The sequence below is a fragment of the Sylvia atricapilla genome, chromosome 3, assembly GCF_009819655.1.
Source record: "Sylvia atricapilla isolate bSylAtr1 chromosome 3, bSylAtr1.pri, whole genome shotgun sequence".
Lineage (NCBI taxonomy): Eukaryota > Metazoa > Chordata > Aves > Passeriformes > Sylviidae > Sylvia > Sylvia atricapilla.
Genome location: NC_089142.1, coordinates 109061219 through 109075468, shown reverse-complemented (window position 1 = coordinate 109075468; position 14250 = coordinate 109061219). Strand labels below are relative to the sequence as shown.

Below are 14250 nucleotides of genomic sequence, written 5' to 3'. Positions count from 1 at the left end.
GACTACTTGCTGACATACCTTGCTGGCTTCCACCATGGTGGGCAAGAGGCACATGTTGAGCTCGGGACGCGGAGGACGAATATTGCTTTTCCCCCCTATTAATTTCAAATTTTCACGACATGGAAAATAAGGTCCAAGAGACACTGTAGTGTAAGTTCGGATAAAATAGGGATATATTAAAAAGGTCAATATTTGACATCAGCAAGGAACACGATAGAGTAATAATAGTGTAAGAGAACTTCAAAATACAATCACTGAAATACCTACTTGGGATATTACTGTGGTGGTATGTACAATGATTGTGCTGTAGAAATGGAACCAGAGTATGTAGGAAATCATGAGGACTTAAAAGTACAAGCTCCTTGAGGACATCTACAAACAAAAAGTTGTTTTTGCTATTATAAATTGTTATTTCTTAACAGCAAACAGTTCATCTTCAGGCTCATGCAATTTGCAAACTCTCTCTGGTATCCCTTTTGCCGCAGCTCCACTGTGAGGAACACCTGAGTGACACCCCTGCCTCCATCCCCACTCCCTTCACCTCTGCCCCAGGAGAGAGCTCAGTGTGCAGCAGCCACCAGCGAGGGGCCAGCTTGCAGAGTGACAACCTCAGTGAAATTACCCTCTTTGCTTCTTCTGTAACAGAGCAGGTTTGGCGCCTGGAAAATGGCAACCGGCAGCAGTCAGGAGGACAGTGAGAAAATACTCAAAGCAGGGGGAAATGCATACAAACCACACACAAAAAAGGGTATTCTGGACACAGTGTTGGGCCTTTATCTGCAATCCATTAAATAATATTAAAAAAGCCTAAGCTAGAAAAATCCTGGACCTTTCTGAAATAGCTCCCCTAATGCAAGAGAGGCATTTGTATATAATACCTGTGTCCACACTTTAAAAACCAAATCCATTCCTTTCTACAAGCTATTTAAGCTTTAGTTCCACTCTTACACTTCACAGTACTGAATCATAAAAATGAACAAGAAAAGCTGTTTCTCAGAGTACCTGGTCTCCATGCTCCCTTCTAAGGGGAGCTTTAGTTCATGTCTGAATTTTAATGTCAGATCTGGGATTTGACTCTACACTAAATGACCCCTGAAGTGAGGAGTTACTCCTCAGCCATGCCCTTATCAGGTGGCAAATCGGTGTCACAAAGGGACCTGTGCCTTTTTGTGCCCCCAGCCTGCGTGCCTGAACTGAACACAGGAATGTTCAGTGCAGCCTGACAAACCCAGACCTCTGGAGTAAGAACAGCAGTCCTGATGCCCTGACAGTATCCCACCAACAATCCCACCCTCCAGAGTCTCCAGCAGAGCACCTGCTCTGGCATTCCCATCTCCCAGCAGGGGCTGTGCAGGACAGGTCCTGCATGGCCAGGACTTACCAATGCAGGCGTTTCTGAGCTCAGGAGGACTGTAGGAATTGAGCAGAGTTAAGAGCTTATGGGCAAATTCAATCCGCTCCTGCCACTGGATGAGAGCTTGCTTCACATCTGCAAATGCAAACATCCCAGGAGGCTGCTCAGCTCATGGCTCAAAAGCTCATTAAATAAAGCACAGAATTTTACTGCTGAGGAATCCCTTTTTCCTCTACCATGGTCTTAATCCATCTAGGAATCTGTTAAATCTCACTGGTCTACTGCTATTAAATGTATGAAATCTAGTTTGGTATTAAGTCAATAAGTAACAATTTAATATCCATTAACAGCCGCATATTCTACTGTACAGTAAATTTTTAAAAACAGCTAACAAGCAAGACAAAACACTAGGGTTTGGGTGAGGAAAATTAATTTAGGGACAAGAGGCATAATCCTTTCAAGAGTTATAATCCTACCTTTTCTTTGCAGATACGGACGTGTGGATTTCAGAACCGACAGGAAAATGGACAGAAGCTCTACCAGGTCTCCAGTCACATGGCAAGCTGTGGCCTCGTGGTACATCATGTGCAACGTGTTAAAGGACTGGAAGGAAGGAAAAAAATGCCAAAACTTTATGTTGCCAAACTAAAGTACTTGCTAGTATTCCTCTTTTTATCCTGCAGATACATTTACATTTATTTTATGCTCAAACTAGGTATTTTATGCTCAAAAAATGTGAGGTGTTGGATATAATCACAAAGTTCTTCATTTGTTTTCAAGGTAAAAGGTTTGTGTTACCAGCTCAAAATAATTACGAAGTTTTCACACCTTTAGCTACAACCCAATGAACAAAGTGTCCTTTGAGACACAGTATTTTTATATCCCTGTAATCCCAAACTTTCTTTGCCAGCAGACAAAGTGATACAAGAGGTGCACAAAGACAGATATATGAATTTGGGGAAAAAAAGGTAGGATTAAGATGGATGCCAGTCATTTTTCAAAACGCTGCTGAAGGATATATGGTTGTACATCAGATGACTTACTTCTCCTTTTATACCCTGTGGGCATCTGTGATTTATAGAAATACTGGGAAGGAAAAGCAACTCATTTCCGAGCTGCAAAAATCCTAGCACAGGATGTAAGAGAAGATATTTAATCTGCTGGGGTATTAGAAAGATAAAGAAACAGCAGCCTCAGTCCCTAGAACACAAACCCTTGCCAGGCCCTTTTTATATCACAGTGAAGACAAAAGACACACAGCCACCCCTAAGTGGAGAACTTTCCTCCATGTGACAACTCCTTAATGCAGGTTTTTTTCACCAGGCAAAATCCAGCCAACAAGTGACAATATAAGGCCAGCTAACCTCAAGCTGTAAAGCAGCACTGATTTAATCTAATTCCTAGCAATGTTTTACACAGGATAAATTAATTTCCTCTTACACACTTCTCATAAACTTAATTTTCCATTGTTGGTATGGATGAGGGCTAACTAAGCTAAACCAAATTCTTTTTATACCAAATTCTGTGTATGTACCTTAACCTACTTACATTTCACATGTGGATAATCTTATAGCCCAGTTCTTGACTTTTTACAAGCAGTTTACTGGATGGAGTATTTTCATAACAAAAAGGAACAGATATTCTGGAGTAATTAACAACAATTAATTAATTTATAGGCTTATATTTATAACAAGCTCCTGAAAACTCAATTTTCACTGTTTCTGTGACTCCAGCTCTTTCTACCACACTTTTCCCCAGAAAATGCAAACCAGTGACATAAAATGAGTCAGGAGAATTTTTCTACACAAACCATATAAAAATGGGACAGGAATCAACCTGAAAGCATCATCTAGTCCAGCCACGTGCCTAAAGGCCAACTAAATATCCTTGGCAGATGTTTGCTCCAAGTCTTGATGACTTCCAGTTGTGCTGCCTGCCCCCTCCTGCAGCAACCTATTCCAAAATCCCATTTTCTGCACAGCCACAATTACCTCTGAGCCACTTGTCTTGCACCACGGATTTTCCCAGTTTAATATCTCTCATGAATGCACTGTTCCACGGGTGCCAAGAATAAACTGGATCTTGGTTTTATGCTTTCTCCAACACATCCAGATTTTTATTCTTGTTCTCAAAGGGATCCTGCCCCATGAAGCATTGCCAGTGCTTTTAATACACACAGAGTCTCATCCATCACCTCAGTAAATGGAAGTGCTGAATGGAATCCAGAGTATTCCCCTCATCAGGACATGTGGATCTGGAGAGTGAAACTGCTGGGAGCAGGGGCTTGACATTCCAACTGTATCCATTTAAGAGGTACATGATTTAATTTTCTTCCATTCAGTTTTGAATTAATTCTGGTCTGGTCTCATGGACCAAATCCCCTTTCCCAACAATTAGATGTGCTCCAGAAATGCATTTTAGGTCTAGTTCCATCAGAAAGAAATCGAGTTTCCATGTTTCAGACCACTCCTTGCAAACCAAGGCACAAATAGGTAGGAAAGAAAAGAACTGCCTCAGGAGGGTTAGAAATATTAACCACAACTGCAGCTGAGCACCCTTGGTTTTTAACCTGTTGCCTTAGCACTTTTTAACTACTAACAACTGTGTGACTGCACTCAGTCATTCATTCCCAATGACCTGTAATAAAAGAAATTACAACAAAAAAGCATAAATTTATTCCTCTCTGCATAATCTGTTGGTGGTTTTCCCTCTGTCCTGAGAAGCAGACAAACAATTTCCTGATCTTTTTAGCACTAAAAAGAAATCTTATTAAAGCTGACAGGGGAAGTAGGGTGAGAGGTTTACTCTAATTAAATAACAAAGTAATTACCTCAGTCATCAGAATCAATCCTCTATTGAACACAACAAGAAGTCTGTCTTCATCAGATTCTAATAATATTCTGAAGGCACTAGGAAAAAATCCAAACATTGCACACACTGAAAATCGCATCCCAAGCTTAAAATTGTTATACTCATGCTGTTATTTTGAAAAATAATCATGAAAGAACAAAGAAACCTCAAAAGAACATAATTCTTCCCATGATTACCCACCCCTCCACACACTTTTTAATTCAAAAATGCCTCTGCCATCGACCTCCTTTATGTTATGGAAAATAATTTATAAATAACCTTAACAGAAATATTTCCCCTATAACCCTTTAAAAATGTGGAAAATTATGTACTTTGAAAGACAGAAGTTTACGCTTCTTAAATGCTACATTTAAATAGATTCAGTCAGGCATTTATTTGGCCTTTTAAATGTCTGAAAACATTTTTATCGGGGTACTTTATGCTTAGAGCAGAGCAGAAAGGAAAGGATTATGCTCATGAAGTTATTTAAGACAAGGTAGCTGTGCTCTGTGACAGCTAAGTGCCAGTGAGTGCATGTGGCCCCTCCTGGTAACACAGCCTGTCCTTTCCACAAGGGTTTCAGGGCACCAGCAGTCCCATTTAAAACCCCAGCCCTGACCTACATGCACAGGCAATTTATAGCTCTGCTGACAATGCCCAAGCAGCACTTTTCAGCTGTACTTCTTAAGACCAGAAATGAAACGCTCTTTGAAGACACGATACAATAAAACTGTCCCACAGGCACAATTTCTACATCAGGTTTCTGCTCCAAAGTAACAACTGCCAACAAGAGCAGCTGCAGGTACAGCTCTGCTGGTGGGGGAGGCTGAGGAGGGAATTCCAGCTGATGCTGGATGAGCACAGGGCTGTACCTTATGAGAGTTGTCCAACAAGAGCGTCCGTCCAAGCAGCGCAGGTAACAGCTTATGGTGGTTTTCTTAAATTGCTTTATGTCCTCTATCTCTTCCTCTCTCATATCTGGCCTCTGAGCTACAAACAGCTGCATGAGGTTAAACAGCTCTTCTACTGCCTAAAAGACACAGAAATACTTGGTTAGAGTCAGCTCTCTCACTACGGCATGGTTCAGACTTTATTTCAAAGTTACAAAATCAGATGCTTTGATGCTTCCTAAGAACACAGCTCACTGTCACATTTATGTGTCCATCTATAGATGTACAAAGCAATCTGAAATGCCCATCCCCACGACCAAACATTCAGAAAGCTGCTTGTGCCAAAACCTGCTGCAGCCCCATACGGCTGGCCAACACCCAGCACAGTGGAGTAACTCAGGCCCCTTGCAAGACAAACAGACTTCTCAGGGGAGATGCCAATGAGCTGATCTAGGCAGAAATTCCAATGTGGAAGATTCCCTGCATCCTCCTGTCCATAGTGACATGAAGCTTTGTATTCTGAGTGTCCCTGCACAGCCCAAAGGATCCCAATGCAATATTCACTGCGTAATCATTCAAACCCAGGCCCATGGTCTCTTCCAGCCTGTTGTTTGAACATCACACACAGCCTATTTTAACCAGCACCTGCTCTCTGCTGCAGGTGTCACTGTGTTGTACTGACACACAGCTCCCAGGCCTGCCAAAGGCATGTGGGTGTTCGTTCTCTGGGGGAACACCAGGCTGTCCTCCCCTTTAGCAACAGGCTAAATCTTGGCCCTATTCCAGAAAATGAAAGCAAAGAAGAAACTGGGAATTCCTCCACCTCTGTTATAATGCAGCCTCCTTTCCAGAGACCACCATCAAAGCTTAATCCTTGTTTCTTATGACTGTGCTGGAATACTGCACTGTGGAAACACCAGTGCCTGCTCCCAGAGAACAACAGCTCTCCAGCTGTACACAGCAAGGAAAACTCAACCCAATCCCCACTAAGGTCTAGCAAATGGATCTAAAGACACAAACTACTTCCACCAGGAAACCTCCACGTAATACTTAAGTTACAAGGGGCCCTGGGCGAGAGGGGACACAGGAACTGGCGCACCGTGGCGTCGGCGACTTACCCCCGGGTACTGACTGGCATGAGGGGTGAGGTTCTTGAAGGCCCACTGGATGTTCTGGTGAGAAGCCAGCTGCCTGGTGAAGGCAGGGGACTGCTCGCAGCACAGGCGCAGGATGCCGTAGTAGGCGGGCAGCATGCCGCGGTTGAAGAGCACCACGTCCTGGTCGTCGTGGTCGGCGAGGATGTAGTTGAAGGCGATGTTCTTGGTCACCACGGGGTTCTGCACGATAAGGCGCACGTTCTCGGGACACTCCACGCACACGTTGTACCAGAAGGACAGCAGGGCCTGCTTGTTGTGGTTGGTGGCGATGGCCGGCTCCGAGAGCTTGGGCTGGAAGAGGTTCCACAAGTCCATGAAGTAAGTGGAGAACATGAGCTTCTCGGTTTTGGAGATCAAACAGTACGTCATGAAACTGAAATAGGGCACCAGTTTGGTGGTGCCGTGGACGGCGGCATCGACGTAGAGCTTGGCTCGAGAGAGCAGGCCAAGGAGCACGTTGTAGACCTGGTGCAGAACTACTGTGGTGTCGGGGCTGAGGGGCAGGTCCCGCGTGGGGATGTGCAGGGAGCGGGTCGATCGGAACATCTGACGGAAGGAATTGCTCGGAATAAGCGACACCAAGAGATAGGCTGCGGCTTCAAATAAAAACAGATTTGTTACACCTTTGACAGTGACATACCTGCTCAACAGCCATGTAAACAGCAATTAAACTGCACTGCATGTTCCATTTACAGATTTCAAAGCATGCTACAGAATCTGGTGTTACTATATTCATACTATAGAAAAAAAACTATAGAAAATTTCTTAGTAACACTTTTTTCTATAGTGTTACTATAGAAAAAAACCCCAAGTGGATAAGAATAGTACAAAGCACGTTAGAAGCGGTGCTGGGATGTGCTACCTCCATCCCTGTCTGCTGCCTGGTTCTCCCTGTTCTAACACAATGCACCCCACCACAGAATGTGATCCCAGATCCCATTACACAATGCATCCCAGAGGTTTTCCATGAGGGAAGTTGTCCATTGCTCAATCAAGAGGTCATTACCTCCTCACAGATGTTTACAACTGGAGCCTGTTGCAAAGCTGTACCTCCAGTTTTCACATCTCCCTCAGCCACAGAAATGTGTTAGAGGTCAGTGGCCTGTACTGTGCAGTCTCTTTTGTAAAAACTCACTGACACAGGGAAGGCTGAAAATGTTCTCTGGCAATGTGACTGTGATGCCTGGCAGAACAAACCAGAGAGCCAGGACACCCTGGAATCTGGGAGAAAGCACAGGTGGCTCCTCCTTGATCCACAAGCTCAAAGGACTCAGCTGAAGATTACTGTGGAAGAACCACATGTACTATTCCCACCTACTGTACAGCCATGCAATGGACACAATGGAAAACCTCTGGAATTACCTCTTCTCCTTTAGGTTTTCCTGGACCTTGCAGATTGACTACTTAAAATAAAGAACCTACCATTGTATCATTCAAGTTACCAAATGAAAACACAGTTTTCATCAAGACTGGTGGCACCTCTGGATGAGGCACCACAGCTACACTAAGATTTTAAACCCCAGAAATTCTAAGCCAACTGGAAGAGGAAGAAAAGACAAACGCAGGAGCATGCAACTCAATGCAACAGCTGACAAATTTCCTCCAATTAAAATTCACTTACAAGTTCTCACTCGAGGGTAGTTGTGTGCCAGGAGGAAACGTTCAACCCAGTTTTCCATGTTCTGCAGGACCCAGCTGTGAGCAAGTTTGTTCCGAGGTGTTTGCACAGCCAGCCAATCCAGGCACTGAGAGGGATTGTACTCAATGACCTAAAGGAGAGGGGGAAAAAATCAAAAGGAATACATTAATCTTCCTACTATGCACTGATTGTATTAAAAACCCCCTAAAATGACTTTCAACATTTCTTTCTAAAATCACTTAGGACTATCAAAGCACCCACAAGACTGAGCTGCTCTGCACACAAAGAAAAGCTTATTCAATTTCACTGGTTTGTGCTTCTGAATCTTGCTCACAGTTCTGAAAGTTCAGTCTAAGCCCAGGAAATTACTCTGCCCATTCTATCTGCATATTAAGAGATATTGAGGAGTTGAAATATTAAGCACTAAGATGGAACAACCTTGTCTTTATAAACAAGTATTCTTAAAAAATATCTAACACAAAACCTTAACACTGAATCGTTATTTTGTAAGTTACATCAGAAGACCATAAATGGTATGCAAAGATGTTCATACAGCTTCATGCTGAGGGTAACTATTACATTTTTTATTGAATGTACTATTTCAAGGAATAAATTCATCCAGGACTTTCCAAAGGCAATGAGTGCTGTTGTGCAGTCAGCAAACCTTCAGAGAATAAGCAGAAAGCGAGACTTCCTGTGCTTTTCTGCCTCTGTGTAGCTGGAAATCTGTTGACATGAGGTCAATAAATGCAGGTTGTTCTTTCGTCAGTTTTTAAAAACTACTTTCTTTTTTACCTCAAGGCCTCAGGTGTCCAAACAAGAAAAAGTTTTACCCCAAGGAATCAGAGTAGTAACTGGGTTGCTGAAGCTGTTCTCAGTTCCTCTACTCCACCTGAAGAGTACGAGCAGCTGACACGACCATAACTCTGCTTATAAAATTTTAATCTCATTTTAAAAATATACACCTTAGGAACAATCTCTTCCCTTTATTCAGAAATGACAAATTGCTCTGTCAGGTTTCCTGGGGAATGGCTGGAGGGAATGTCTAAGAGAGACAATCATTTCTCAGTGTCTGCAGAGCTCAATCAGTTTTTAATGACTTCTAGAAGCTGCAGAGGCTGTAAAAGTAGATTCTATACCCCAAGTCCATGCATTCACTGCTGGGTCTCACACCCTGGCCTGCACAATTGGCATCCCTGGACCTGTGTCACCAGCTGGGTGTCACTGTGCCCCTTGAGATATGCTGTTTGAACTCCCTTTACCTGAGATGCAGCAGTTACAGCTCATCCATCACATCACTGGCAATACTTGTGATGCTACAGCTGCTCCTGACCAGGAGGAAACCTCTGGAACAGCAATCCCTGTCCTAGCCCACAGTGCTGCAGCCCCGTTTATTAAAGGGAATTAAAGGGAATGAGCTGGTCCTCAGCAGACTCCAGACTGGACTTGCTGTCCTCAGCCAGGAATGAAGACAGGAAATTGTACTGGGAACTTGGAGAGTAGGTAGGTGAAGAGAAAGCTTTAATTGCTCATCTATGGCTCAGATCAAGGAATTCATCCTGCTGCCAACTTGGTTAAAAGGTCTCTCTCTCATTTTAGAAACACAGCCAAGGCTGGTGCTGCACACAGCAGTTATCCAGCAGATTCAGTTTAGCACTGCTTTATGCCTTAAAAATGGTAATGCACATTTTACAGAGAACCAAAATGTCAAACCAATGGCCAAGGAATCTGAAAATAAAGGCCAAAAAAACCCACAACCAAATGATGGGTGTTGAAACATTTTACAGGCCTTGCAAAAGGATAAGTTTGAAAACGATGTGGAATTTGTCTAGAAAAAGCATTCTAGGCACTTCTTATGAATCAATTAATTTCTCATTAAACTAAAATTTGAAGTTAAACTGAAAGAGTCATTAACCCTACATTAAATTACAACACAACTTTTTAATATCTATTGAGGAATGGTAATAAAAAAATCATGGACTGATGCAGGAAGGATGACAACAAAATGCAAAAGAGACATAAAAGGACCAACAAGAGAAAGACAATTTAGCTTCTGTTTTATTTTACATATTGTACCTCCCATATCCTCTGCAGAATGTAAGAAGCAAAGGGTGGCATTCCTGGAGGTCCACCAGCAAATTCCATGAGCATGGTGAGCAATTTGAAAAAAGGATTGGCTGCCTGTAATGTAGAAAAGGGAAAAGTATCCAATTTTTATCTATTTCATTTCATCCACATTTTTAAGAGTATTTTTTAAAAACCCCAATGTCTGTAAGATTCCTATGAACTTCAGACATGAGCATTTATAATACTTTAATTCCTTACTATTCGATCTGTACATAATCCATATATATCTATAAATTAAGCCACTGGTTGCAGTCAGTGGAAAGCAAGAAGATCATATGAGGCAGGATCAGTCTAAGGAAAAGTTATAGGAAATTATATATATTTTTTATTTATATATATGTATGTATGTATGTATGTATGTATGTATTAGAGGAAATACAGACATTATTCTGGGAAAAGGAAAGAATCAAGCTATCCACTGTTGAAGAACTCACCAATTTATCCTGGTTTATATTTACAGAAGACTTCACTGGCTCAGATAAATTATTGTTTTAAGTATTTACATAACATGGAATACAGATCTGGAGAAGTTTACCCAAAAGCATCCCATTTTGAGGTTTTACACTGCCAAGACTCACCCAGCTTTTAACAACATTTCAACAAAGTGGTTACAACTATAATTACATATTTTGCATCTGGAATCCATTTGGAACTCTCAGTATTTCTGTTATTACCAGGGCAGGAATTTACTCTGAATGAGAAATGTGCTTGCCAGCACAGAACTGCACAGTGCCACAAATCTTGAACAGCCAGATAATAAGTAATTATCTCCACTTATTCTTCAACACAGTATTTTAATGTTATCAACTTTTTAAAAGAAATTCATACTGGTGGAGGATCTAGAAATGTTACTTGATTTAAATAAAACTTTCATCCTAAGTGGCACAGCAAATTCCTGTTTTACAAAACTCCACAAACAGTGCAGTTAGACTTCATTTAATGGCACAAAAATTCCCCCAGATCATCTTCCATGCAAATGTTTCGCTGAGCAAAGGATTCTTTCTGTGATTTAAACCAGGGAAATATAAAACCAGATTATTTCCTGCACAGGTGGTGTGTTTACATACCTCAGGAGTCAGCTTTGCTATAGATGTGAACAGCATGGACACAATCTGGAAGAGAAAACAGACAAAACTCACTTAGACCTGTGTGTTTATTCAGTTTACAAAGTACCAATTCCCCCCTGACAGTTCCTGGAGGAGAGTTCAGTAACCACAGGTCCCTGCACTCACGTGCTCCGCCAGGCGATTGTTGTAGCGGCACAAACTGAAAATGAGGTTACAGGTTTGCCTGATGTTGATCCCATCACGGATATGTTGGAATAAAAAAGGGAAGCCCTGCAACAAATAAGCAGATGCAGTACACTGCCAACAGCCAGCCAGCAGAGAGGGTTTGGGAGGCTGAAACAGTCACTTTGAACTGAATTACCTTTCCTCCGGTCAGTGCTGCCATGTCGTTTTGTGACAAGGTCAAATGCCTAAAATACAAAAGAAAATGATCATTTTACTTCAACCACGATTATGGATAAGGACACACTCAGGACTAAGTGTTAGTTCATATTCTTCAGTATCACAATATACAAGAGACAATAAAGGTGTTGATGTAAAACTGAACAAAAAAAAAAAGCTTCATTTGAATGAGATAAAAAAAAAACCCTAAATGTGGGCAATTGAATGTGTTCAAGTATTTAACCCAAGTCTTTCATTTGGCCAACAATGACAACCCCATTTTAAGTTATTAAATATATAACAGGCTCATATACAAGCTTCTTTATGCTGTTAAAAAACCCCACAATAAAACCCTCAGACAAACCCATAAAATCTCTGAGTCCTTTCTGAACCATGAGTTCTAGACTGATTTTATCAGAAGCTCTTGCCTTTCTGAGCGAGACTGTTCCACCAGAAGAGCAATCAGGGCAATCATCTTTTCAAGTGCAGCAGGCCTGTATTTCTCTTCTGCTAAAGAAAGGATATCTTCCTCTTCCTCCTCTTCCTCCCCTTCTTCCTCAGAAAGCACTTCAACCTGGGGCTAAGGAGAAAACAGAGAACTTCAGTGTCGACATTCTGAGCCCTCATTTCAAAGGGCCTTTGCATATCTTCTGTCCTTTATCCCAAACAACTTCATCAACTTGCATGAATCACAACAGGTAAGTATCTAATCAATTGATTTTCACATTGAAACGTTCCCTTTGCATAAGCTAAACTGTATTTACAAATGCAAGAGGTAGGCTGGCTGAAGATACAGTCTATTTAGCAAAAAAACCAGGTAAATTTAAGAACCTAAGTTGTACAATAGGAGTAAGTAATCAACTGCTAATAGTGTCACCAGTAGTATCAAGAGCAATTAGCTTTAATTGCTTTTACTCACTGCCTATTTCTATACTAAACAATGATAGTCAATTCAACATATTTTTTAAAATATTATATTCACTGGAACACTGAAAAAAATTGTGGAAGTGAAGCAATTTTAATAAAAAAGCCGGACGATGATTCAAGACACACAGCAGTAATGATCACAGATGTAAAACAGGAAAGATTAGCCCTTGTTACATAAAACACTCAGACTTACATTCTCAGGCCCTTTGGTTCCCATGTAGAAATGGACCATGGTGGATATGGCTTGCAGAGAGAGCAAGAACTGGCTCTGAAAAATACACGGATGGAATTACTCCAAAATACACTTGCGCACGGACACTATCAGCTCCCCAAGCCCAGGGCTGTTACTCACCTCCTCTTCTCCCATTTTGGCAAACTCATAGAGGAAGGCAAAGTACTCGGTGAGGTGCTTGCTGTGGGGCTTGACGCCGTGCTCCATGATGGACAGCAGGGTCTTCACAAAGCGCGTGACGCACGAGCGGCTCCCGATGTCCTCCACGGGCCCGTCCATGTCATCCGAGCTGCAGCAACAACAGCAGCCACGGTGGGGATTTCACACAGCACAGAGTCCTCCTCGGCCAGCCCACACAAAGCAAGTCACCAAAATCCCTGCTCTGTCCTGCTCTCACCCCTGTCCACAGCCCAGAGAACACGGCCCCAGCTAAGGGAGCTCCCTCTAAGGGAGCACCAGGCACTCGAAATGCTGAAAGGTTTGTCAAATTAAGTGATCTGAGCCAAGATGCTGCTCAGGAAGTCTTAGAACAACAGTATTGGGGATCTCCTACTTAAAATCATCCTCTTGATTTGCTTGTCGCATTTACTGAGAATGCAATTATAGCTATGGACCCAAGGCACCCTCCTGAACACACCCGTTCAAGGCAGAGAGCATCTGCTCAAGGCTTGGGTCACAAGCCACAGACTCAAGCAAGGCTTCCAAAGCAAATTAAATTCTACTTTCTGCCATGAAAATTGTATCTTCATGGTCTGAATTTTGATGTGGCAGCAGAGTTATTATTACTAACTCTACCATTTTCACTCTGGGGAACATCTATTATCACAAGCACAACTTTTAACACAAGAGGTGGAAGAAAACCCACTTTTTTCTTCTCATCATACATCAAAGAGTTTAAGTATTTCATAACTGGAGATAAAGTGACAATTTTCTTGATAAAAAGCAGAGCAAAGGGGAATCCAAGAGGGTTCTTCCTCATTTTTGACAAAACCTGTGATTTAGTTATAAGATTAACCGCTGATCTCCAAACTCTTTTCTTGGATGTACAGATAAAAACTTCCACCTTTGTGCCTCCAGATCCAATTCACAGTAGGATTTGCAAATCTAAGGAGTGAGGTTTACATTCAGTGTCTAAGGGACAGGGAAAATAAAGACCATGCTATAAACCTACTCTAAGGGAGCAAATGTTTCAAACTATTTGACACTGCCCTTTACAACCCTACTGGTATTTTTAAATGAATCAGAGCAGTTTGGGCAGAATAATGAAAAACACTTAGCACTATTTCAGCTTTACATGACTGTTTTCAGTGATTCATTAATAAAAGCAGCTGCAGCAAGGCATGGAATGAAGAGAAGTTTGCAGGGGGTTTATTTTACCAGTCTTCCATTCCTGGCTGCAGGTAAAGGTGTGCATGGACTGGCCTCAGCCTCTGGATCACGTGGATACACAAGCGCTGGAACATCTGAAAAGGGAGAAGGGAATTGTTGGGGAAGATGAATCAGGGAAACCTTATAAATATGATTGCTTAGCAAAGATTCTGAAAATATGAAACCTATAATGGGGATAGAAATGAAAGCTGACTTTGAGTTGTAGGATACTGAGTCTTAGTTACTATAGAACCTGAA

General features: G+C 42.0%; 1 protein-coding gene across 1 annotated transcript in view; it reads right to left on the bottom strand.

The window, feature by feature from the left end:
* LOC136359695 (ubiquitin carboxyl-terminal hydrolase 34-like) overlaps positions 1-14250 on the bottom strand; it is a 36137-nt gene that overhangs the window by 7007 nt on the left and 14880 nt on the right. The window contains 16 exon segments of the mRNA XM_066316563.1: positions 19-95; positions 268-372; positions 1382-1489; positions 1831-1957; positions 4185-4263; positions 5077-5234; positions 6213-6847; positions 7873-8020; positions 9967-10071; positions 11085-11129; positions 11250-11354; positions 11446-11494; positions 11894-12045; positions 12586-12660; positions 12745-12913; positions 14002-14087. Coding sequence (XP_066172660.1) covers positions 19-95; positions 268-372; positions 1382-1489; positions 1831-1957; positions 4185-4263; positions 5077-5234; positions 6213-6847; positions 7873-8020; positions 9967-10071; positions 11085-11129; positions 11250-11354; positions 11446-11494; positions 11894-12045; positions 12586-12660; positions 12745-12913; positions 14002-14087 — 2223 coding nt within the window.